This window comes from Protobothrops mucrosquamatus, unplaced genomic scaffold, assembly GCF_001527695.2.
Source record: "Protobothrops mucrosquamatus isolate PMUCROS unplaced genomic scaffold, P.Mucros_1.0 scaffold563, whole genome shotgun sequence".
NCBI classification, from domain to species: Eukaryota; Metazoa; Chordata; class Lepidosauria; order Squamata; family Viperidae; genus Protobothrops; species Protobothrops mucrosquamatus.
This window is the reverse complement of record NW_015386866.1, coordinates 3,990-31,531: the sequence shown is the minus strand read 5'-3', so window position 1 is coordinate 31,531 and position 27,542 is coordinate 3,990. Positions and strand designations below refer to the sequence as shown.

General features: G+C 37.0%; 1 protein-coding gene across 1 annotated transcript; it reads right to left on the bottom strand.

The window, feature by feature from the left end:
* Positions 1-25,857, bottom strand: LPGAT1 (lysophosphatidylglycerol acyltransferase 1). Its single transcript, XM_015817216.1, has 6 exons — positions 25,741-25,857; positions 22,975-23,070; positions 17,772-17,904; positions 8,402-8,570; positions 2,336-2,442; positions 1-819 (listed from the first exon to the last, which is right to left on the bottom strand). The coding sequence occupies exons 1-6, from the start codon at positions 25,855-25,857 to the stop codon at positions 668-670; spliced, it is 774 nt and encodes a 257-aa protein (XP_015672702.1). The 3' UTR covers positions 1-667.
* Positions 25,858-27,542: the final 1,685 nt, after the last annotated feature.

Here is a 27,542-nt window from a genome sequence, read left to right as displayed (position 1 = left end):
ATTGGTCTATGAGGTATGCACAATTTCTTCAACACTTCATGACACTGCAACTCTTTTTGCAGTGTACTTTTCCTTTTCTTGTGTCACAATACAAGATCTCTGTTAGACAGTATTCAAAAGATTTTTTTTTAAAAAAGGAAAAAAGCTACTAAACAGGTATCATGGGGCAGTCACAATACCATAGCCAGGGGCTGTGAATTATGTTAAACAGATCCAGCATAATTAACTACAATACAATTTGAATTGTGCAGATGAAGGATCTCTACCACAAAACTTGCAGTACAGACTACTGAAGAAAGAGTTGCTGAAGATTTGGAGTTTTAACTACAGTGCTGAATACTACCGGTGATAAAAGCATTCTCTGCTACAGATATTCACCTCTTATGGCTGCACAACTGCATTTCCTGTTAAAATGCTGAATTTGCTGACATAGGTATGCTGAAGTCTCCCCCTTTAAAAATATGGACAATTCTTAAAATATATCATTCGGTCACTATATTGTTGATCCTTTCTTCTAGTGGAGTTTAAAATCCTTCCCCAAAAGGAGAGAAAGTCCATCCAGTATGCTCCTTTCTACTGGCATATTCATATTTGAACACATAACATGATGCATTCTGTAAAGTACCCAAGTTCCTCACTGTGTCCTTGTGTCCCATTCATTCACCTTTTAAAATAGGCATTCATAAAAATACTGAAGAATGCAGTACCACATACCACCTGACAAAAATGCAAATAACTGTACAAGAACTAGCCACAAATTGCTAAGAGTCATATCTCGGGAAACAACTTCAGTCTGTCCTTGCAGAGGAGGGAATGTTCCTGAAACAGAAGGGAAAAAAACATTTTGTGACAAGTTCAAGCTACCTTTCTGGAATTTTTCTCCATATCAATGGAATTAACAAGAACTCAGGGCACACCAGATATAACTCTGGCTCTCTTTTATAATCATCAGTACATTAGGAAGCAGTTGTGTTACCCATCTGCAAACACTTTCCTATCTGGAGTAAATATTGTTTATATATCTTAGTAATGTCTATTCCACTAAGGCTAATTAGTTTTACCAACATTTTGCTATCAAATCCTAATCAAGCAATGGAAAATGAATGTATCTTTATTTAATTTCGGTTGGGTAAGCATCGGGGTTTAGCTTCACCTCTGATTAGCATCAGAGCTGAATACCTTGAACTTGGGGTAGGGCAGTGGTGGCGAATCTATGGCACGGGTGCCAGAGGCGGCAACTCGGAGCCCTCTCTCTGGGCACACATGCCATTGCCACAGCCTTGCCTCCCCCCGCGACCCCATTCTCTCCAGTAGACTCCCTGAAGGAGACTCGCCCTCGAGCGTGGCCCACACGGAGCAGTGCAGTCAAGGACATGGCAGCCAGGCAGCGTAGACAAGACTCTGCCTTCACACCCCATCATGCAGTTGATGCTGCAGGGCACAGGCAGAGGGTGTGGCCGCCATAGCGCTGCTGGGTTGCCTGGGTGATCTGCGGAGGGCCCTGGAGGCGGTGAGTGGTCCTGTGGGCAGGCGGGGGATGGGGGGCAGAGCGGGGTCGGGCAGGGGGTGGAGCAGGGGCGAGGCCAGTTTTTGGGCACTCGGTCTCTAAAAGGTTCGCCATCACTGAGATAGGGTTTCCTCTTCAAAGAAGGCATATCATACAATGTATTTCCAACCCACATAGACAAAGGAATCAGAGTAACTTCAATAGTTTTGCTTATCAAGAAACTGTTTTGCTCACAAAGCAAGACGCTGCATCAAATCTAACCGGAAGGGCTCAAATGCAAACCGGAAGTTTGCATTTTTCTAAAATTAAAGCAAAGATGACAGCATTTCTGCAATGAAACAGCATGGTGAACTAGTATTTAAATGTAAGATTAATGTATTATATATGTTTATTTGAATAATAACATTGCTCAATATCACCAAGTGTCATTTTCTCTTAACAAAACTTTAAAAGTTCATGGCAGCAAGAGAATTACAGGACAACTCTCAACAACTGTTATTTTTTTAGCCACCTGAACTTTTTAAGACAAATTTACAAGTTATTTATGAAATAACTCATGGTTTCTACTATAGATTTCTTCTTTGATTAGGCATTGTCAACAAAAGTCTAATGGACATCAAAGACTTAACAAATTTATTGTACAAAATCTTTAATGTCCATTTTACAAGTATATATTATCTCAATAAAGGAGACTAACCCAAACACATATCCATTGCTTGGCAGACCAGCGAAATGAGAATATAAATAGGAGTTGTGTATCATGACAGCAACATCTACATGGATTAAGAAATAGTTATTGGTGTTACACAGACAATTCTTATATAGTACCTGTCTTGTAAAAGTGTGACAAAAGACCCTCCTTTTCAATGAACCGTTGATATAACCAAACAGTGAGTGCTTCAGGATCAATGGGTACATCCTTAATTGGAAAAATTCTGCATTTAAAAAAAACCAGAAAAGTAAATTAGATGTATGAAATATTTTTATTTTTTAAGATGAATTTCACTTTTGCTTTGAACTCCATCAGGATTGAGTATGTTTCAATATTTACAATTTATTTTTTAACAAAATCTAATATTTATTAGTATTATTCAAAGGATACATTTTTTTAAAATCACCAATTATTGGGGCAGTTGAACTATCGAATAATAGTTATTCTTCAATTTCAATTTAAGAAAATAGACATTAATTCTGAGTTTCAGTTCAAACTCTAGCATCTGGCCTATATTTCACTAAGAGCTGCATTTTATACCTTCAGAGACCTCTGCATTTTGTAAACATAAAACTGATTTAAATCTTGTACTAAATATCTCTTGTCTAGATTCTGAAAAAGAGAATCAGCAATTAAATATTCACAACAATAAATATGTAATAAATATAAAAGGGCTGATAACAAGAACCTGAACCTCAAAACTGATAATCTCTGAAATTTTTCTAGCTCTGATTTTATTTTCTATTTGCCTTGGTTTAGGAAGACAAGTACTATAAAAGAAAAATTAACATAGACAATACTATCTCTGCCTAATGCTTTCCTGTGTGGCTTATATTATATTTATATGATTCAGTTATGGTGAAACATGAAAAAATTATGCCATTTGCTACTTGTGAACTTCTGTGTTCTGTGTCACATTTTTCTTTTATTTTTCTTGACAAAGATATGATGGAATAGCTACTTAATTTTATATAAATTAGAAATTTGAGAAGCTCTCGGCTTGAAAGCACCAACCTCATTCCAATATTATATACGATGTCTCTTATTCTTAATTTTGTTTAGTTTCGTTGAGAGCATCCTGGCTCTGCAAATCTAGGTTCTTACATGCATTATGCAGAGTCTTATGGGTGTACATTCTTACACTCTACTTCCTATCTCAGAAGGGCTCATCACTAGGGTACTGTTGCAATAAGCCCAGTACCAGAAATGCAGGATTTATGCTAAAAAAGAAATAACAAGCCTTCAAAAGCAAGAATAAGTTTAAGAAAATCAATATTAGATTAATGGAATCAACTAAGTCAAGTTAACATAGAAAGGTATAAGGATACTGACTTTTGAACCACAATGTTATCTTATTATAAAATTCTCATAGATTTGAAAATGAAAGATGTTTTCCGTTTGGCATCTGGCATTCCCAAATTGGCCTCTCCTCTTGATTTATAGAAGACGCTTTCCTCTCATTTTTATTGCTTTATTCCTCAATTTTGGTTTCCTGAAAATAAGCAGGCCAGGAAGTAACTGAGATCCATTACCTATAGTAATTTAAGATCCTTTACCTATGAATATGTATGCTTACATTGTCTGCTGCTTATGTATTAGTTTCCCCTGTCTTTCTGACAGGCAGACAGACCCTTATTGGGTGGAGTCTCTCAATATTCTTTGGAAGGAGTCCCACCAGCATGTGCTGTTTAATAAGCACTTCAATAAGCCTTGGTTATTTGTTTTGGGTCCTGCATTTTGATTCCAAACAAGTAAAACACATTCCATCCTCTGGCACCAGTATATTGAAACTTCTCCCTCAATCTGCAAAGCAAAGATTTTCTCTTTATTGCCTAGTAAAATACTGAAGAGGGGGGGGGGAGATCTTCCATGCAATAAAAATCCAAGGTTTTTTAGATGTTACCATAATAACATAGTTCACAGAAAAACAGTTTTATTGCCCCAATACAAAAAAGCTAATTCACTAAATGAAATATTTCCTGTTCATTTGAACCATTACATATCTGTTTTACTCATTTCACTGCCAATTTCTGATTCTCATCATCCTTGCCAGGAAGAGATTGAAAAGTCATGAAGTAGCTGCTTTTGTTAGTAAGCTCTCTAACGCAAGTGCCTCTGGGCTTCTCTTATGCAAGACTACTGAGCACTAGTCTTCTGTTAATACTAGGAAGTGGTGATCTAAGACTTAGAAATTCAGAAACATCTTTCATAATCAGATCTGTTTGTACTGTCCCTTTTGTTGGTATGATTCTTTATCTCTAAAGCCTTTCTAGTCTACTTACGATACAATTTATTATGCTGAAAAGTTTTTCAAGTTATAGAATAAACTACATTAGTGCATACTGTGTTATATTCCAAATGTATCCTACTTTGGGGGAGGCAGTTTGAAGGTACCACTGATCTGTTATCCCAAAGGTGCTTTTTTTTAGGAGGCAACTGGACTTTCTTGTGTTTCTTTAGATAGTTCCATAGACACTCTTCCTTAGACACTCATCTGTTAAGTCCAATCTATTGCTCATTACAGGAATCTCAATAAAAGCATTCTCATGTCAGAAAAAAATTAACACAGATCCATAGAATTGGGACATGACTAATATAGAGTATGTTTTGTTCATTGAGAAAATAACACGGTTGCATGTTTAATCGGAATACAGCATCATATTTTGCTACTTAATGAACACAATTGTGAGTTTGCTGCTATGCCAGGGACACTGCAGCATACAGTTTAGGAACCTTTAAGGGCATTGTGAGCTGACAAACTTTGCAACATCTGTGGGTATAATAACCAAATCTTGGGTATAATAACCAAATCTTGAAAATTTGCTGCTGCTTCCCTTTGCCCCATTGCACCAAAAGGAATCAAAGTGGAATTATTTTAAGTCTCTTTCTCAGAGACTTCTCGTTTCCCAGGACTCAGTAGTTTATCGATACTTAATGGCTCTCCTAACAGCTCTTGCACAACCTTGACAAAGCTATCCCTGCACTCCTCTACAGAGACATGGAGTCTGGATACAACTAAGAGTCCATCTCAGTGTTATTTATCTATAGATGTCACACTGGGACCATATATAATAAAACACAATAACGACTGCATTTCAAATACCCTAAGTTCTATTTATTTATTTTCTAATGGCTAGTAGTACACAGTCATGGTAAGTTTTGATTTAGCTACAATTTCAAGATCCTTTTGACATATATTGTTACTAAGCCAAGTATTATATATTTGATATCTTTCCATTTGATTTATTTGTAAGAACTCTGAATTGATTTCTATTAAATTTCATCGTTATTTTCAGTCCACATCTCTTGCCTTAGCTTACCAATGTAATTTTGAATACTGTTGCCATTTTCTAGAATATGCCACCCAGTTCAAACTATTAAAGAATGTGTTAAAGAGTATGTGACCAAAACTGAATACTGTAATACCATCTGGAGTTTACACCAATTTATTTATTACTATAATACATATACCACTTTATTTCCAGAGACTCAAGCAGCTTAAAGAATGAATATATGAAAATAAAGAATAAAAATAAATAAAACCAATACAACACCATTTGGCTTAAATGATCTTATTCATCTCATCTGAAGAACCATGATTTTATAGCTCTCTGAAAACATAGTGTGTTTTGGGGGGAGGGAGGAGGTAACTGGATATCTAGGGGAAAATGGCTCCAAAGAAAGGAGTCCATTGCTAAGAAGACTTCAATAAAATCCCTGAAAAATGTATCTCCTTGTTGGTGGGAGTCTCAGCAGGCCTTCTCTCCCACTTTTCACTGGACAGGAAAATTCAACTTAAGGAAAGTGGTTGTTGAGATACACAATTTGACAAAGAACTTGGTGATGAGAACACTGACTACATTTTCAAGTCAGTTTAATCAATGTCCCACTACCCTATATTCAATTAGCTTGCCAATCAGAATATCATGGAAATTATAAAGGCAGGATGCATACACACACACACTGCCTTTATTATAATAAATATATACCAGTAATTATAACATTAAATGCTTTATGAAGTCCATAGCACTACCAAAAGAAAGCCTGCTCAGAATATCTGATCTGATCAGACTTATTCTTGATAAATCAAGGGTGAATTTCAATTAATCACAACATGGTTTTGAAGTGTTTTCTTATTTAACAGTTTATAATCTGTTTTATAATCTTCCAGAGATATGAGATTGACTGAAGTATAATTCCATAATATCTTATTTTTCCCATTTTTAATGATAGGGACATTTGCTGTCTTCCATCGTGTAGAAGAACTTCAAGTATTTGGCAGGATTTTTCACAAATAACAGACACATATCCATATGTTATATTATACCATGATTTAGCATTACATCAACTTGCTGAAATCAATCTGTACAAAAGCTTTGGACCTGCTCCCTCTTCTCCACTCTTATGGGAAAAATGGCTTTTTCTACCACATAATTTCATTTTATAGAATCCTGGCTTATTTCTTACTGCCGTTTATCACTTCTGCCCACTGTTGAAACATACTTGTTTGAAATGGTGTTCTAAAATAGGGTTTATTTGACTTTGTAAGAATCTGAACAGCATACTAGAAAAGCAAAATTGAAACTAAGTGCTAGCAGAACTCCTCTGGATGCATGGGAAAAGAGCAGTAAGAGAAATGGAAGCCTCAAGTGCAGTGGTGATTCATTCCAGCTCATATTCCACCGTGATTCTTTTAGAAGGTGTTAAAACATGATTTTGACAACTTAATGTTGAGTGTAATAGGGGTCCACCCTTTTTAGTCAAGAATCTACTTACCTTAATTAATTTAGTTCAACGATATATCTCTATATTCCGCTTTCAGACAATAGAGTAGGGTATATAAATGTTACTCATTATAAAAAGAAACACCACTGAATCATTCCCAAAATACCCCCTCCTTTTGAGTTATGGGAGATGTTTTCCTCCCTGTTTTATTACTTTTTTGCTTAGTAACCTGAGCTCATTTGCTTACAATAACTTGAGGTCTTTTACCTATTACGTACATTGTCTGTTATATATGCATCAGTCTCTCCCACCTTTCTAAGGTATAAATATGAGTGTCGCACCAGCATGTGCTGTCTAATAAAACACTGCAGTAAACCTTGATTATTTGCTTTTGGTCCTGCATTTGATTTCACACCAACCCTCTCAAATGTTGGCAGAAAAGTGATGGAACATGTAATCCTGTATTTTATAAGACATCAGGAAGAAGAAAACTATGATTTAATGTCAAGTGCTAACCAGCCTATTTTTAAATCGCTGTACTGTTAAGTTGCAGAAACTGTCAGCACTGAAAAGAAATTTAGGGAAAAGAAATTCACTCTCTTCCATATTCTCCCCATATTATTGAGTGAAAACCAAGCTGAAAAAGAGATACACCTAGAAACACAAATAGCATTTTTTTTCTTTTTTTTACACAAGTAATTATTCTCATGAACTTTGTTGCTGTTGCAATAAATGTTAAATATAGCCTAAGAAAATAAAGGTGCTCTCTGTGGTCTTATATGTCTTTGTTTATGGCAGAAGCAACCAGCAAAAAACTGACATCTGAATACACACAGGATCACCTTGTTCCTACCTGAATTGGTTGAACCTATTAGATCATCTAGGAAAAAACAACTCCAAATATCCGAGAGAGGAAACAAAGGGAGCTAAAACAAGGAAGTGCTGATTTCCAGGGCAGTATGAAACTTCTGGAGCAATATCCTTGCAGAGATCAAGATGATGATCTCCCTGAGTGCATTCAGGATGTTGCAGAAAGGCTGTTCCAGGCAGGGTTTTAATCTGTTGGGGGTCTCCTTTTATTTTATTGTTTTGTACTTAACTCTTAGGTTTTCTTTTTGTGTTTGTGAGCTTATCACAGATGTTATAAATATGTTTTCTACTACATATGCTAAAGCCTAATCATATATAAATTTATATATGGAGGGGCTCTCTCCTCAAGCTTACTAGTTTGGACTTGGGACTGTAACTGATTAGTTGCATACTTACAGCAACCAGGATTAAAAGTATACTTTCCAGCATTTCCAAATGCAAAACTGCATGCCCCAAAATTAAAACACGCAGTGTAAAGCTGCTTATACAGTATTTCTATACAAGTGTATGCTCTGAGATGTTCCACTAGGAAAATTTCAAATCCAGGTGTCTTAAAATGAATTGAAGACAGAAAGTGCATTTCATACCTGTAATGTACATGAGTAATTGTTGGCCGCCTGTAGCCAAGAATCCATGTCTGAATGTCTATGGGCTCAGCTTTGGGATATGCAATAGTTGTATCTATCACCCACTGAAGACCTTTTGATTTACTTTCTAAAAAAAAAATATAGAGGAAAGAAAACCAGGAAAACAACACTTTAAATCACATATACCATAATTCTAATGTAACATTTCATTAATGTTAACATGCTAAGAATTCATCCCTAAAAATACCAAACCTCATATACTATATTCAAAATGTTTATTTCTTCACTTGGCTAACAAGTGGAGAATTCTCTTAATCTCCAAATTGCTGCCTACATACATTGGCTAATTTTAATCAGTACTACACATCAAATCCTGGATATAAAAAAATTGTCCTGATTTCTTAATAAACCATGAAGTAAATCAACACTGTAATGTGAAAGAAAAATGCTTGCCATTCAAATGCTTTAAACATATGGTTGTTTATGTTTTTATTAGTAAATTAGATTATTACATTTGTTTGTTGCCCATCTTAAAGCAACTCCATGTTAATGGAGTTGTTCTAATATCAAATTTAAATAATAATAATAATATAGTAGCTAAAATATGATTTTAAAAAATCCATGAGCACTGGATGTGCATTATTTGGTCTTCTTATTCTATCAAAAAGTGAATGGCTAATAAGCCAAGCACTTAACTCAAGCTATAAACACTAAGTGCTAAATGTATGTTTGTGTACTCTTTCCAGGCAAAAGAACTGACATCAGGCCAATGAGTAACTTTAAAGTGCTTGCAATTTCTAGTGTCACTAGCTTAGCTCTAAAATCAATTTTCAGATCCAATTTCTACACAGGAATATACAAGGTTAGGTTCTGGTATTAAGATTTCATGAACTAGAACTTCCTTTCTCTCACTTCTGTTTGCAAGAATATTCTTGCAATTCTTTAATATGCATGGTCCTTTAGTAAATATGCCTTTGACACAGATAACCTTATGTTTAATAACTGTTTAGAACAAAGCTGATTAATGTAAATGATATATTTCTTAATAACTGTAATATTGTAATCTACATTCCACTTAAATCAGCATTTTCATTATCACCTATATGGTAATTAGACAGAAACCTTTACCTTTTACCTACATCACCTTGCAAGTCCTAGAAGCATGGAGTTGACCCAGAACCTGTTGTTGACCCAGAGCTTATTGTTGGGGAAGGTATGTGTTGCAATAAAGCATTGTATACAGGTTTGCTATGCTGTGATGTGTCAAGTCCTTGGAGAGCAAAGAAGCGGGGCTATAAACATTCCTCAAATTGAAATTTTCATGAATATTCTTGTCATAACTTGAGTATAGTTATTTCACCACACCAGTGTTGTATCATTTAGATACAGTCTGATGCATATGGGAGGATAAAGCATGTTAATAAAACTGATGTAATGCCTTAACAACAGCTACAAAATCATTTATTCTTATAGTTCAGAATAGATACATTAATCTCCTTTATTAATACTGGAACTGCTACTGGTTTTCTGAAAGCCTCTGTTCCTGCAGTGCCCAATGACCAAATGCCTATTCAATACAAAAGCCAATTCTGGACTCTCTGAGAGAATGGGTCTGCTGTGCACCTTTAAAAATGTTGGCAGTAGATAGCAGCTCAACAATAAATTAGGAGGAGACAGGCATTATGGAGATTTGTGCAGAAATTCATTAAAATACAATGAAAATTCACATGGAGTTACCCACTCTAATTTAAGTATTATAACTACTTTAGAAACTTTTCAAAATTAAATAAAATCTTTCAAAAACTAAATAAAAAATTAGTATTCTAATAATTAGAAAATACAATGAGGAAGGATATTCAAAAGTGGACTACCCGATTCTGTAATAGTTTTATTCCCTATGCCACGGGTGTCAAACTTGTGACATCATGTGATGTGTCACGACGTATCGCGACTTTTTTCCCATTGTCGGCAATGGGGTGGGCGCGGTTTTGGCACCCCTGCCCTATGCCATCCGTCTGGTAAACTCTCAAGATTCGTTTTTCTTGCCATGCATATTTATACATAATCCGAACTAGACAATGTTGTTTCTCTGAGTCATATATGTGGGTATATGCATAATTCTGTATTTATTTATTTTGTCATATTTATGTAGTATATATTGGAAGTCGTGACCCTTTGAGAGCTATATGTAATGAAATTTCATTTTAATGTATGCCGATTAGTGTACATTCAAAGTGACAATAAAGATATTATTCTATTCTATCTGTGGTAAAAGTTCAAGGTAATGCCAAATTGCAAGGCTGTTACCAAAACCAAGTTACATGCTTATTTTTTATTGCCACCAAGTCAGTGTCATCTCTTAACAATCACATAGGCCTTCTCAGGATAATCTGTGCCTAATCTGGCCTGTCAAATCTTCCAATGGTACACCCATCACCACTGTATTTAAATCTATCCACTTTGCTGCTAGTTATCCTCTTTTTTTTTCATTCCATTTTTTCAGCATTAGAACTTCTCAGGGGATCTGAATCTTTACAAGATATGTGCAAAATATGATAATTTGACTCTGGTCATTTGTACCTCTGAATTGATTTGTTCTATGATTCATTTGTTTGATTTCTTAGGTATCCAATGGGAGTCTTCTCCCACATCAAATCAAAAGCATCAATACTTTTTCTAACCTGGTTCTTCAAAGTTCAACTTCCATACAATATTACCTCCATTTTTGATCTTTTTAGGTGGAGACATGTCACAACATCTGAATATATTTTCAAAAGGCTGCAACATTATTCTACCAAATGCTAATTTACGGGATACTTCTTGATTGCTGCTTCCTTTTTACTTTGTTATTGATAATCAATCCTAAAAGACGGAAATTATCCAGTATTTCAGTATCTTCATTCGACAGTTCTACAATTGGTTGCCATTGCTGTTGTCATCACTTTGGTTTTCTTCATATTTAATTATAATCCATTTTTTTCAATGTGCTCCTTGACTTGCATTACTAAAGCTTCCGGATCATCTGCATTTTCAACTATCATACTAATAGCATCAACTGTATTGATGTTTCTTCCTCCAATTTTAAAACAACACTTATCTTCTTCCGATTCAGTTTCTTCTCAGTATATTTTCAACACATAAACTGAATAAATAAACCACGTCTCCCTTCTTTGCCAATTTGGACTTATCCTATTTCATCATGTTCTGTCTGGATTGTGGTTACCTGACCTGTATAGAGATTTTTCAGATTTATCTAGATTTTTGAAGATTGGATGTTCTGAGAGTCTCATTTTCCTAAGGACATCCCACAGCTTGACATAAATATCCTGCGGCTTTCTCAATTACCAGCATTTATCAGCAAAGACGTACTTGTTATCCTCAGACTTTTCTAAGCCATTTTGAACATCTGACATCTCCTTTTCCATGTACGGCTCTAATCTTCATTGGATTATCTTGAGCTTTTTTTTAACTAGCATACAAAATAAGGATATTGTATAATAGTATAGAGCAGCGGTTCTCAACCTATGGGTCGCGATCCCATTTGGGGTCGATCGACCATTTCACGGGGGTCGCCAAGCAAGGCTGTCAGCCATTTTTTCCCCCTTTTCCGGCGGGTGCCTTATCTCCCTTGAGCTGGGCCAGCTGGTGGTCGGCCTGCTCCATCTCTGCCACTTGCCAGCTACGCCTCGGCCGGCGCAGGGGGCGGAACCACGCATGCGCGGCGCTCCCAGGCAGGGAAAGTCCTCGACTTACGACCGGTTTAGTCCTTGACTTACGACTGGTTTAGTCCTCGACGTACGACCGGTTTAGTCCTCGACTTACGACCGGTTGGGGTCGCGGCATTAAAAAGGTTGAGAACCACTGGTATAGAGTCATGGTGCTGCAGTGTTTAGAATGCAGTATTGCAGGGTACTTCTGCTGGCTGCCAGCTGCCAGCAGTTTGGCAGTTCGATTCTCACTGGCTCAAGGTTGACTCAGCCTTCCATCCTTCCCAGGTTGGTAAAATGAGATCCAGATTGTTAGGGGCAATATGCTGACTCTGTAAACCGCTTAGAGAGCACTGTAAAGCACTATGAAGCGGTATATAAGTCTAAGCACTATTGCTATTACCCTTCAGACAGGAAGACAGTGCAGAGAGTGGTGAGGATGGCAGAAAAGATTATTGGTAGCTCACTTCCTTCTATCCAGGACATAGCATATAAACGATGCTTGAGCAGGGTCTACAAGATTGTCCGGGACACTATACATCCTCTTCACAATCTGTTCTCTTTGTTACCTTCTGGGATGTGGCTTCGTAGTATCTGAAGCAGAACATCTAGATTCAATCAGTTTCTTTTCAGATTTGATGCCTTAGTTTGGTTAGAACCTTTACTAATTCATCTCCTATTGTTTGCTATATTTCTATAGATATTCCATTAATTGCTACAGTTTTCCATTAGTGACTTTTAGCATGTCCATTCAATGTTGAAAACTCCTGTGTTGGGAGATCTTTTGGAAGTGCATCCTTGCTTTTCTGTGTCAACCTGATGTAAGCCACTCAGTCACCTGAACTGCGAGATAGACAAATAAATTTGATAGATTAAACAGATCCATAGATCAATAGAGATAGAACGCTTTTATTTTCTTTATTTGTTTACAGATGTTGTTTTAATACTGTTTCTTGTCTTTTCTACCTGGTCTCTAAAATTCTTTGTTAAGTTCTTCCACCATTTGTTTTGACATACAGTTTGCTTTCTTCTGCTTCTTGGTGTTTTGTTGCTCTTCACACTTATCCTTAACAACTTTTTTATTTCATTCCACACTTCCTTTGGTTTCCTAGCAATGAAGTTCAGGACTTCAAAGCAACTTAAGTTCTCCTTGAAAATGCTGGGTATATGATCAATATCATAGTGTGGAAATGGGCTGGTTTTACTGTTTTACTTTAGCTAGATTTGGAACCTGCACAAAAACAGTTTATGATATAGTCAATTTGATTTATGCGTATTCTGGTGAGGTAGGCATCATTTCAATCACCATTGGAAAATAGAAAAGAATGAATTTCTCCTGCTTCTTTTCTGTTTCCTAGGCCATACAGTCCAACTACATTTTCCTTCCTAACATTTCCAACTTTGGCATTCCAGTTTCCAACCATAAGCAACACATGTTCTGTTGATTTCAGATTGCCCTTGACCATAAACTTAATCAACCTTCTTTTCTTCTGTACCAGTGGTAGATAATTATGATATGAAAAGGTTGTCTGCAAAATCTAATTGATGCTATCTGATCATTGAATGTACTGTGCCTAAGCGTTGTCTCTGTTATATCTTTCTTAATATGAAAGCAACACAATTTCTTTTTTGTTTTTCATGTCCTGACCACTAAACAGTATGGTCTTCCTGATTCCCACTACAAATGTTTCTTTGCAGGTTTCGATTTTCTTTTCCTGCATGGTAATATCATCAACTAGACACCCAGAAGGTTTTCTTCTAGCCACATCCGAAACACCTCTAGTACTCTGAAAGATCCTCAGTAATTCCTCGGAAGCATGTTGAGTCTGAGAGACCCAGCATCTAGCACTATATCACCAATCACTTTAACTTGTCTGTGTGGTTTTTAAAAAATACAGGTGTGGCTTACCATCTGCCTTCTCCCACATAATATGAAATGATGCCTTTGCTGTTGTCACCAAAGTAATAATCCAACCCCAGCATTTTCTTATATTGTTGCTGCTTGATATAGGTGTCAACTCTACAACGAACCTGGCTGAAGCCATCTTGCTTGTTCTAAGTTGCCATAAGAATGGGAGTGGGGAAGTGGAGGTTTTCTAATAATATAAGCAATTCTCTGTCCCATGGGAACCAAGGTCATTTCAAACAGTCGAATTAGGGAGTTGGGTGTACTATTAGAAAGCTTGCTAAACTATTCTATTGGGAAACGTAATTGATTGAATAGTTTTGGTATGGGAAGTTTAACTTTATAATAGTGTAACTCTTTGGAGGGAATTTCAGACTTGGTTTCACTTTTGATTGTGCCAATACTTTGTAACCAATAAACATGTACTTTGAGGACGCCTCTAGCCTCAGAGTTCTGATTTACTTGGTCTCATCTATCAGAACCATGGCAATAGGTTCCTGTCTGTTTAGCTGGACAACTCAAATAACATTCACACCTTGAGAACCTACTAGGTGTGTATTCTCTTGGTGTAATCTTTTAAAATTTAGCACAGCAGGATGTGAAGGTATATGATTGTTTAACTACTATTAAATATGATAATATGATAATAGTATGAAAATATTGATCACATTGCAAGCATCTTTTCTAACATTTGCCATATAGATATCTCAATGAATATGGAAAATAAAATCCAGAGATTAATTAGAGTTTCAGGAAAAAGCCCAGTAATGGCTTTATCTATTCAAAATGTTATAGACAAGAATGATTTAATATTATAGTAAACTATAATGAAAACACAATTGTTAATGACAGCAAAAACTGGGCAAGATTGCTATGACTGCTGCTGTTTCTATAATAGAGGTAGTCCTTGATGTACAACTGTAATTGAGCCTGAAAGTCATGAGGGTCATTAAGTGGGTCACCATGTGACTACATCTGATTTATGATATTTTTTGCTGTGGTTGTTAAGCAAACGACACAACCATTACACAAACCGATTATATTGGTTAATGTATCCATTTTAAATTAATCAATGGGCTAATTTTGCAAGAAACTGGAAGTAAACACTCATTTCTAGCAAAAAAAAATGTAAATCACACTGATGTGACTGCTAGGCACTGCAAATAGCCATAAATGTGGGCTGGTTGCCATGTTCTGGAAGATTCCTTTGACTCTTGAAATACTACTTCATGGTGATGGTAGGGGACTCATAGATCAAGTTACAAGAGATACACAATTCTGAAGATACTAGAAAAATAACTAAGTTTTCTCTTTAGCAGTTATCATAGATTTCAGCTATAGTCCCAGCCCATGGAAGACCTGTAGTTCTGAATCATCCAATGACATCTCAGGAAAAAGGAAAAAGATAAGCACTTATATTTATTTTTCAGACAGATATTCGTCAAGAAAAACTATAAATGAAGGGGCTAAAATGTTTAAATGACTCTCAGTTTAGTTACTTGAAGAAAATACAAATTTGTATCTATTTCAGAGACTGTTCTTAATAAGACTCTGACAGTTTTCAGTGTTGCTCCTCTTGAGAATTCTCCAAGTTCTTGCTTCCTCTCAAAGCAAACAAATTAGCCTATAGAGATTTGAATGGAACCCTGCAGAGTGCAGGATGCATGTATCTATTTGTCTGAACAGGTCATTTGCCCTCTTACAGTTTCTTGCAGTCAGAGGCTGCCAAGAACAATAGTTTGCCTTCATATTTCATATGAATACACCACGAAGCACAGTGTAAATACAAATCCTCACAACACCCCCATGGTCATGTGATTGCATTTTCGGTACTCAGCAACTGGCCACATTTACAGGCATTTGCAGCGTGCCATAGTCATGTGACTACAATTTATGATGGTTTGCTGAAAAACAGTGTTTACTTCTGGTGTCTGGTAAAAACCACCCCATGGTGAACAATAACAACCACAACTTTGCTTAATGACTATGACATTTGCTTAATGAGTGCCACAAAAAATACTGTAAAATCAGGTCTAGTTCCATGGTGATCCATTTTTTTGACCATCACAATTTATGTCCGTAATTGCCAGGGTCAATTACAGTCATAACTTGAGGACTACTTGTATTTTGTGGCAAATTTTGTTCCTAAGAAAGAAAGACACTGAACAAGTATTATTTTCGTAATGGTTTACACTGAAAATCATATAGGGGTCCACAGAAATGTGTGACCCCCAAAAATTGATCCCAGAACTGAGACTGGGCAGTTTGGTGTGTTGGGCCCTGGTTGTAATAAGCTCCAGTTGAGGTTTGCTTGAATTAAAACCATTCTCTGGATCCCTTTCTTCCTACAGTACTTCAATCACAGAAGATGCAGCAAACTATTTTATAAACCTATTCCAGGCAACTTTGACTTTCATATGAGACTAAGATAGTCTGAATAGAGTTTATGTTCTGCAAGTTTGCCATTGAACCATGAAGTGTAGATGTTGTTACTTCTAGATGAATATGAGCTCCTAAACTGACTAAATTTGATTTAAATGGAAGATTATTCTTACAGTGGCCTAAGTGGAAATATTCCGATCTTCTGATATCTGAATAACAGAAGGAAAAACCAAAGAAGCAGTGCCAGCATTTGCACCAAACTCTTGGGCATGGTCTCTACTAACAGATTTTATTAGTTCATCCTGTTCCAGTAATTGCTATTTGGGTAGCCACCTTCCCCGATGGCAAAAGATTCACTCTATAAGACCCCATGGACTTGCAACAGTCTGAGATTGGAAGGGAAATTGTCAGCAAAGACTACCTGCCTTAAAATTAGTCCTCTTAAGCTTCAGAGAAGATCATTAGGGCTATTGCTTCCCTCTGTTAACTTCTTCCATTCCCTCCGCTCCCCAGAAGGACTGAGAACAATCTTTCACCCAAGGAAACAGCACAGGGAACTTCTAACTCAGAGGTCCCCAACGTTTTGGGCATCAGGGACCGGTTCCGTGGAGAGAAGTTTTTCCGTGGAGAGGGTGCGTGGTTTGGTGTGCTGCCTGCATCTCGCAGATGGGGCTTTGCTTGTTTGTGTGGACCGGTTGCTGGCATGCCGCAGCCCAGTACCAGTCCATGGACCAGGGGTTAGGGACCCCTGCTCTAACTATTATGCTGCAGATGCCAAAGGTGGTCCCCGAAAAGAGCTACATGGAAAACTGCCTTTATAAGTTCTGTTGAAGATACCATTCAGATTCCAAATCACCTGGTATAAAGATGATCTTGATGGAAATATGCAAGAATCATTACCTAGGCAAAAGAAGCCAAAATACTTTTCAAGTCCAGAGTCCGGCGATATCATTTGGAAGCGGCTCAGGGAGATGCCTCCTAATTCACTGAAGTACAGCACAATCAGCCTTGCAAGATTCTGTTAATATTGCCAGTCTCAGGAAAGGTAAGTTTTAGCCTTCCTCTGGAGTTGATTTTCTGATTTGGGGCTGACATTCATCTGCCAGAAATCTTCCCTGAAGTACCTAAGGAGCTACTCAAGTCAATAGCAATAAAGAAAATTAAAATGAATTCAAAAAAGGAATTGTTTTGGTAGCTTAATAATGCTGCACAGCTTTCTGTAAATGATAAATTTACAGCATACCAGAATGCTAATGTATACAAATTGTTGTGTAACAAATTACATGTGCAATACAATACAGAATAAAACCTCAGACTACTTTTAAGATTCTGATCAGATAGCAGCTCTTTCATAAATATTCAAAATGTTTCATACCTGATACAGGAACCTTTTCACCCGNAAAGCCACCTTCTGGAAACAATACAATCCACTTGCGACTACGGCTCCTGTAATATTTTTCTAGATGTTCATGGAGGAGTACAAGCTGCTGGTCACGATAAGCTTTTCCCTAAAATGGAAACGACAAAAAGAATACTTTATAAAATATCAGAATAATCTCTACTTTCCCACCCAAAGTAGTTATTTTTACTCAAACCAATATGTTTACAATAAATTGTGAATTTAGGAAATAAAAAAGTAAACATGAAATTAATATATAATTAAATATTTTTTTCAGAACTTCAGTTTTCTTTATCAACAGCTAGGTTCACATATTACCACAAGGTATATAATATGCTTTGTTTGATTAGAACTTAGTATGAAGTATACCAAGTATGTATGGATTTTTAAATAAAATACAAAATAAGCCCTGGCTTATTACATTGTATGATGAGCGGGTCCCTGGTACTCTCTGAGTTTGGTTGTTTTCTTACAGGTGTTTCGCTACCCAAACAGGTAACATAATCAGTGCCACGGTAGTAGGGAGTGGGGTTTGCTCTCAATTCATATTCTAGTGGCTTGCTCTGTCAGTGTTGGTGGAGGTAGTCTTAGAGGTTCTTTGGTTGGGCTGTTTAATGTTAGCTTGTTTTGCAGTTACTTGATTGGAGTACTGTTTACTTCTTGTTAGTCTGATGTTAATCTTGGTGTTAATCTACAGTGCTCATGTGGGTGGAGATATTTTGGTCTTTTTGTTCCCTTTTTAGTTTGTTGGTTGTCTCCTTGCATAGTATGTAGATGTTATTTATATCTATGTGTCTATTAATGGCTGATTTGTTGGAGTGCCAGGTTTCCAATAATTCTCTAGCGTTTTTGGACTTGGCTTGGTATAGGATGGTCACAATTTTCCAGTTGAAACTATAGACAAGTTTGTCCATGTGTTGTGAAATTAAAGAGGTTTTTTCATCATTAAAGATATATACATATACCACTTCCTCTGTATATGTAGAGGTTATATATAACTGTTGTTTTTTCTTCTGGGACTGCTCAATTTTTTGGTTACTTAAGATGTTTTGGAGAGCTTTAGTTGATTTGTGTGCTATGCTGATGCCATGTAGTAATAATTGACTGTTAGTGGTTTTCTGAGATGATTTTGATGTATGACAATGTTATCTGTCATGGTTCCGATGATAAGACCAACAAAATCAGAACTCCGAGGCTAGAGATTTCCTCAAAGAACATGTTTATTGGTTACAAAATATTGGCAGTCAAAAGTGAAACCAAGTCTGAAATTCCCTCCAAAGAGTTACACTATTACAAAGTTAAACTTCCCAACCCAGTGCTATTCAACTCGCTATGCTCCCCAATAAAATAATTTGGTGGGCTTTCTAACAAAAACCCCAACCCTGGAGTGGAATCAATAAAAGTTCATCTTCAGCAGTCTTGGGGGTGATTTTGTACTAAGGGGTTGTCTCTGCCTAATAGAGATCTGCCAGGATTGTGATTCCCTCCTGCGGTACAACTTCCCAGGTTGGATTATCTGGTTCTTGGGCCGAGCCTCTGCCATCAGCACTTCCTCAGTGATCAGAGCAGCTGCTTGCGCTCTGATAGCCAAATCCCCGCTGTGACCAGCGGTGGATTCATCCTTCTCCATTGCGGATTCTTCACTGAGTCTTTGCCATCCTCCCCAAAGTGGTGGGTAGGTGGCCGGGGCTCAGCACCCCAGGGAAAATAAGGTTTTGTAGGAGACTTGGTTTAATGTTCTGATGATAAGACCAACAAAATCAGAACTCCGAGGCTAGAGATTTCCTCAAAGAACATATTTACTGGTTACAAAATATCGGCACGATCAAAAGTGAAACCAAGTCTGAAATTCCCTCCAAAAAGTTACACTATTACAAAGTCAAACTTCCCACCCCAGTGCTATGCAATCAGCTATGTTTCCCAATAGAATAATTTGGCGGGCTTTCTAACAAAACACTCAACCCTCTAAGCGAGGGGTCCAAACTTGGCCTTTTTATGACTTGTGGACTTCAACTCCCAGAATTCCTCAGCCAGGCACGCTGGCTGAGGAATTCTGGGAGCTGAAGTCCACAAGTCATAAAAGGGCCAAGTTTGAAGACCCCTGCTCTAAGCTAACTGATAGAATGACCTTGGTTCCCACAAGACCCAGTATCGTTTAGACTAGCAAAAATACTCCACACCCCCTCTCTTTCTTGTAGCAACCTAGAATGAGCAAGATGGCTTCAGCCAGGTTTGTTGTAGAGTTGACAGAATCCTTTTTATCGCTTGTGTTGATTGTGCTATATTGAATTGAATGGTCAGTGCTCAAGCATAAACATACTGCAGCAACTCAGAACAGCAGAAAAAGGAAACAGATCATCTATACAACATCTTCCAACAAAATGGATATCCACGTAACTTCATCAAAAAGTGCTGACCACTTAACAAGCCAAGGGAACAAAAAGACCAAAACACCTCCCCGCCAGCAATCAACACTCAGATGAACATAGATTAACATCAAGATTAACTAACATCAGACTAATAATCAAGAAGTTTTTTTTTCTTTTTACAACCCTGTAATCCCTTGTTTTAGGGTACAATCAGGGCGACTGAATGAAGCTGAGCTTTTTACTGGCCAGATGCCCTTCCTAATGCCTAAGAAAAATTTGCAGCAGATATTTTCTCTTTGCGCCCTAATAGAGAAACATCTGTCACTGCCTAGGATTGAATTCTCAATCTTCTGAGTGGGAGTATCTTCACCTCTAGGCCACCTCGTTACTCAATCAAGAAGTACACAATACCTCAATCAAATAACTGCAAAACAGGCTAACAGTAAGCAGCCCAATCAAAGAACATCTAAGACCACCCCTACCAACAAGGCAAGCCACTAGAATATGAATTGAGAGCAAACTCAACTCCCTACTAGCACTGATCATGTTATCTAGTTTGGGTACTAAAACATCTACAGCAGGGGTCCCCAACCTCTGGTCCGTGGACTGGCACCGGTCCATGGCATGCCGGGCCACGCAAACAAGTGAAGCCCCATCTGCGGGATGCAGGCAGCACACAAAACCACGCCCCCTCCGGTCCACAGAAAAACCTTTCTCCACAAAACTGGTCCCTGGTGCCTAAAAGATTGGGGACCACTGATCTACAAGAAAACAATAGAGCTCAGAGAACACCATGTCAACCCTGAAATACAAATATTTTTCTTTATTGATATATTGTATGATTTCATACAGTGTTTGGATTAAGGGTATTATTAGAAATTAGATACAAAATTAAATCATGGAGTTGATCATTATTTAAGTAAGAAGATATTCATATATTTGCAGTTATAAACAACACTATATATATATATATATATATATATATATATATATATATATATATATATATATATATATATATATATATATATATNGAACCTTGTGGTCTGGATCTAGGCTACTTCCATTCTCCAGCTATTCTCTAAAATGGTCCATTGGGAAATGTTATTTTTCAACTCACTCTTCTTTCTCCAGGGACCATTTTTTTGTCTTTAACTTATAGCCTACATCAGTGATGGCGAACCTTTTAGAGACCGAGTGCCCAAAAACTGCCCCAGCCCCCGCTCCACCCCCACTCTGTCCCCCACCCACCTGCCCGCAGGGCCATTCACCGCCTCCAGGGCCCGCCACAGATCGCCCAGGCAGCCCAGCAGCACCATGGCGGCCACGCCCTCTGCCTGCGCTCCGCAGCATCAACTGTACGGGATGAGGCATGAGGGCAGAGTCTTGTCTACGCTGCCTGGCTGCCATGTCCTTGGCTGCGCTGCTCCGTGTGGGCCACTCTCGGGGGCGACTCTCCTCCAGGGGGGCTGCTGATGAGGGGGTCGTGGGGGGAGGTGAGGCTGGGGCAACGGCACGTGTGCCCACAGAGAGGGCTCTGAGTGCCACCTCTGGCACGCGTGCCACAGGTTCGCCACCACTGGCCTACATGTTCATCTTAATCCTTTTGAAGTTAATAGGGTGCTTGTCCTTATCACTTTTTCTGACTTTCACTTTCTTTTTCTGCAAACACTGTTGAACAGCAGAAAACAATTTCCAAAAAGCAGAATATTGCATCTGCATCAGTAGTATTCTCTGAAATATATACGGTTGGTTGATTGTTGGCTATCTAATAATATACTGTATCTTAGAATTTGCTAAATCAATAATTAAATAAATGTATTTGCAAAAGTCTATAAAACCAGAAAAGTCACTCCATTCAGCATTTTTCCTGACATGTCTACTATGCAGATTTATGAGAGATGAATTTTACAGCTTAAACAATCCTTTCCAAATCTATAATTCTATGAAGAATATAAATATTTTATACATCAATGATACATTATTACAATTTTTGATTCCCTGACATTTAAGGATGCAAAATATTCTGTTCCACTTCAATTCCAAAAAAACATCTATATGTGTAAACACTAAACTCTTAGATAAGTGTGTTTCACAGTTTTTAAAATGAGTTGCCCAGAGTTGCCTGAAAGGTGGGTGGTTATATAATTGTTTTAAATAAATAAGTATGGGACACACCTGGCATATGGAGAAGTCATTCAAAGCCAAAACAGGGATTAATAGCATATTTAAAACATTTGGATTCACTTGTTTCTATCTCACACTAGATTAGAAACTTGTGGCAAACCATGTACTCCAATCCCCCCAAAACCATAGTTTGCTGTAAACAGAGGTCTGGTATTTCTAGGTGGGTGAACAAAATAAATGGCACAAATCTACAGTACACATAAAACCAAACGGGTATTCTTAGAAGTTACTATGTGTTTCTCCACATTCTGTTAATTTTTCCATTAATTGTTGACACTATTTGAAATGGATTTCAATTTAATATATAGCAATATCAACACAATAGCACTTAGACTTATACACTGTCCCACAGTATTTTACAGCACTCTCTGGCTGGTTTACAATGTCAGCATATTGCCCTCAACAATTGGGGTCCTCCTTTTACCGACCTTGGAAGGATGGAAGGCTGAATCAACATTGAGCCTATCAGGATTGAACTCCAGGCTGTGAGCAGAATTAGCCTGCAATACTGCATTCTAACCATTGCGCCACCAAGGCTCTTCATATACACTGACAATCATAGCAAGGTACAAATAAATATTTAGGAAAGCAGATTTTACTATTAAAATATTTGTAATTCTTGCCTGTCTTATAAAGAAGTCTCCATGAATCAGAGATACAATTCCAAAATTTGTGTATTTAAATATATGATCCATCAGCCACATCATCCGACGAACAACCTGGGAAAATTGAGATAAGAAATAGTGTGCATTCTGCATATAAAGAAAACAAAAATCTGAGAGGGGTTTTCTGTTCCATAGAAACAAATGTATAAAAAAAAATACAAAAAATATTTTTGCTATTAAATAGAAAACTGAATACAAATTGCATCCTTAGAGATAAAAGCTTACTAGCTTTCAAGAAGTATTTACTAAAACAACATTCTCTCAGTATATTTCTCATTCTTCCTAAAATCCTTATTTTCACTTTATATAAAATAGATAGCTATTTCTTCAATATCTTGGATATGATTTATCTAAATCATTTAAATCATTTATTTAAAATCTACTTTCATTAGTTAACATTTTTAAAGCTCTCACATAATCTTTATTTTAATTTTTTTTATTTCAGGTAAGAAAAAGTAAGAGAATACAAGGAAATATGTAGATGTAAACAGGATTTGCAAAACTATATTGATTATTCAAAAAATATACCTGTCAAATAATACTTTTTAAGATCTTTAAACATTTCTATTTTAGAAAACATTCATTTACAATGTTAATTTAATTTTTAAAATTTTTGTAGATGTACAAAGTTGACAAAGTTAACCTAATTCTTGTATTATACCCATCACATTCATTTTAAATATGCCATTATATGTTCTCTACAGGTAGTCAACAGGTTCTCTACAGGTAGTCCTCAACTTATAACAGTTCATTTAGTGACCGTTCAAAGTTACAGTGGCACTGAAAAAAGTGACTTATGACTGGTTCATATTTCTGACTGTTGCAATGTTCCAGGGTTATGTGATATTACACTAATGATACCCAACTCTATGGCTTTCTACTACTAAATTCCATCAGTACTTTTGAATGTTTCTTAAGTTCAAAAATGGGATGGGTGAAAGAAAAAAAGAGAACCAGCTGAATTAGATGAAGACAAGATGGAAAGATTGTAAACAGGACTTGGGGACTGAGGTTCAACCTCTTGAATAAAATTGCATTCGCCTTATAACAGTGGCCCGCAACCTTTTGGACATCAGGGACCAGTTCCGTGGAGAAAGGTTTTTCTGTGGACTGGAGGGGGCGTGGTTTCGCATGCTGCCTGCATCCCGTGGATGGGGCTTCACTTATTTATGCGGTCTGGTTCCTGGCATGTCACGGACCAGTGCCAGTCTGTGGACTGGGGTTTAGGGAACCCTGCCTTAAAAGATCAGAACCCTTATGTGGGAATCTTTCTTAAAACTCAGCTGTAACTGCATTCACTCCCTTAGCATTTACAGCTGGCCCCAAATCTTTCAGGGCTTAGGAAATTTGTAAAGATGCATGGCTTCCATCAGACTCTTAACTGTCCAATGATTTGATTATTTTGCTCTTTACCTGTCTATTTTAACTTCAATACAAGTAGTCCTCTACTTATGAACACAACTGAACCCAACATTTCCATTGCTAAGCAAGACAGTTGTTAAGTCAGTTTTGCCTCATTTTACGACCTTTCTTGCCATAGTTAAGTGAATCACTGCAGTTGTTAAGTTAGAAACAAGATTGTTAAGTGAATCTGCTTTCCCAATTGACTTTGCTTGTCAGGTTGCAAAAGGTGATCACATGACCCTGGGAAATTGCAACCATTATAAATATATATATCAGTTGCCAAACATCCAAATTTTTATCACATGACCATGGAGATGCTACAATGATCATAAGTATGAAAAATGGTCAGAATTAACTTTTTTCAATGCCATTTCTAACTTCAGTCACAATGGTTGTAAATTTTTATTTATTATCATGGCTGTATATCAGAGCAGGTAGGTAGGTATGGATAGACAGATATACACAGACAGACAGACTTTAATGCTGCCTGACCTGAACACTTGTGTGTCCTGCTTCTACAACAGACATGTAGCGTGTTTCCCCAAAAATCAGACCTACCCCGAAAATAAGCCCTAGCTTGATTGGGGGGGGGGGTAATATAAGCCCTATCCCGAAAATAAGCCCTAGTTTTAGGGCGAGGCGCATGCCTAAAAATCAAGCTAGGGCAGGGATGGAGCTATCCCACACTCTGCACACCTGCTTACTGTTGCAGCCAGGCCTCCCATACCCCGACACCTGCCTCGCCAGTCCACTTCTTCTGTGGCCCTTGCCGTCGGTCAAGTGAGTCACCCCCGGACTCCATTTCACTGTCAGAGGCCTTCAGGAAATGCCTCTGCAGCTGAGAATGGGACTCTGGATCGATGCACATGTCACCCCTGGGCTTCATTTTGCTGTCAGAGGCCTTCAGGAAAGGCCTCCACAGCCAAGAACCGAATTCTGGATTGACGCATGCGGCACCCCCTGAAGGCCTGACGGTGAAATGTAGGCCGGGGGCAAAGCATGCAAACAGCGGCAAGCAGCCGCAGAAGAAGCGGGCCAGCCACGAGGTGAGTCTGTGGAAAAGACATCCCCCCAAAATAAAAACTGGTGCCTCTTTTGGAGACAAAATAAAAAATAAAAAATAAGATTGGATCTTATTTTGGGGGAAACACGGTAAATAATGTAAGTTGATGTGAGAAGATACAGAAATAAAAAATATGATTAAAGTATTGGATTGACATAGATTTCGTGTATTGGTTCTCTAATGTTATATTTCTGAAAAAATTACCCAGATTGTTCAACAAGTACAGCATATCAACAATATCTATCAAAGTAGCATACCGTGCCTTTGTCTTGAAGGCACATCATTAGGGTGCAAATATCTCCGGTTGCTTGATGATTCACCAGCATCAAAGCTTCATCTTCTGAAACTGTTCTAATATCATCTCCCCATTCCATGACTATGCAGAAACAGAAGGGAAGAACAGACTTAATTAAAATAATGGTCCCTTACACAAATTTAAAATAGATGAAAATAACTCATGTTTCAGAGGTATTCCAACAGATTAGAATACATTGATTTGTAAATTTGGAGTACTTCAAATATAATACACTATTTAAAGCTAAAGTGATGTTTAATGGAAATACTTTCAAATTCTCTTAAGCTTTCTCTTAGAAAGCCCCAAATATACATTCTCCTACATTTATTTTTCCCCTACCTTTTCTCAATTGCTATTCAATTAATGCATTTTCAGGGGAAACATGTATGCAAAAAATCATTTTTGAGATGCCATTATAAAAAAATACTTTATAAAAATGATGTTCTTAATTTTTCACATGTATATGCATGAAATCAAATTTCAATAGCAGGTGATAAGAAGAAACAAAGACATAAAAATGAGGTAAAACTAAAATGTAGTAATCTTGCAATAAAATTTCTAAATCCAAGAACAAATACTATTTTCCATTTTTAAATTTGTAAATTATTATATACTATATATTGAACATGTATGTCAAAACTATCTTTGAAAATAAGTAAAACAATGATAAGGCAAGAAAAAAATGAAGACTTATAAAAATGAGACAAAATTAAAATGTAGTAATCTCACGGGTAAATTTCTAAATTCAGAAACAAATACCCTAGATTTTTCATTTCTAAATTTGTAAATTATTATATACTGTATATTGAACATGTATGTTGAAACTATCTTGAAAAATAAGTAAAACAATGATAAGATAAAGTCTCCTTCAAAGTGAACTCAATGCCTGGTGATTTCATGATTATGTCATTATTTTCAAAAACTTGAAATGATTTACCATTGCATTCTTCTATTATTATTTCCTTAATTTTCTACTCTAGCTTGATATTTTCTGTAAGTCTCCCAGTCAAATAATAATCCAGCATGGACAAAGATTGCAAGGATGTTACAATGCTTCAGTTTTTAATTCAAGCATTCATATTCTGATACCAAATGCTTAAAACTTAAAAAACACTGATGAATGAGAAAGACTTGTATATAGTGAAACTTTTTCCTTCACAGGTATATAAAAGTGTCTACAAACTACATTGAATCATACAAAAAATAGTGTATCATAAAATCCCAATTCAAGTCACACAAATTCAGTCTAGGTAGAGTTAAATTATGTTAACCCCCTCCCCCCAAAATGGGTCAACTTTAGTTAACCATGGATAAATGTCATGTGATGATAGCCTATGACTCAGTAGGACATGCAAGGAGAACTACAAAACATAACTTGCTAAAATTACCATGGGGCAATGATGGGTTCTTGTTTTTATTTTCAGAATTTAAAATCTAATCCCTGATGATGGACCACTTTGTGGTTTTCCTATGAGCATACTGATACTAGCTCTGATTCAATACTGAAGCTGGCTAGTTTTCTTGCAGGGTAGAGAGAATCATGCCTGAACAATTCATTTGTGAATTGTCCCATATGAACCATCTGCCTGTTGTAAATATTACTGAAATATTAGCTTCATATATCATAATTAAGGAAAGTAAAGAATCATGGAATATAGTCGCCCAAGAGTACTATAGATGTAGAATGATCTCCATCAAGAGTTCCAATAGTAATGTAAAGTTCAGTTATCTAGGAAAGCTTAGCAATGTTAATTCCTAAGTGTT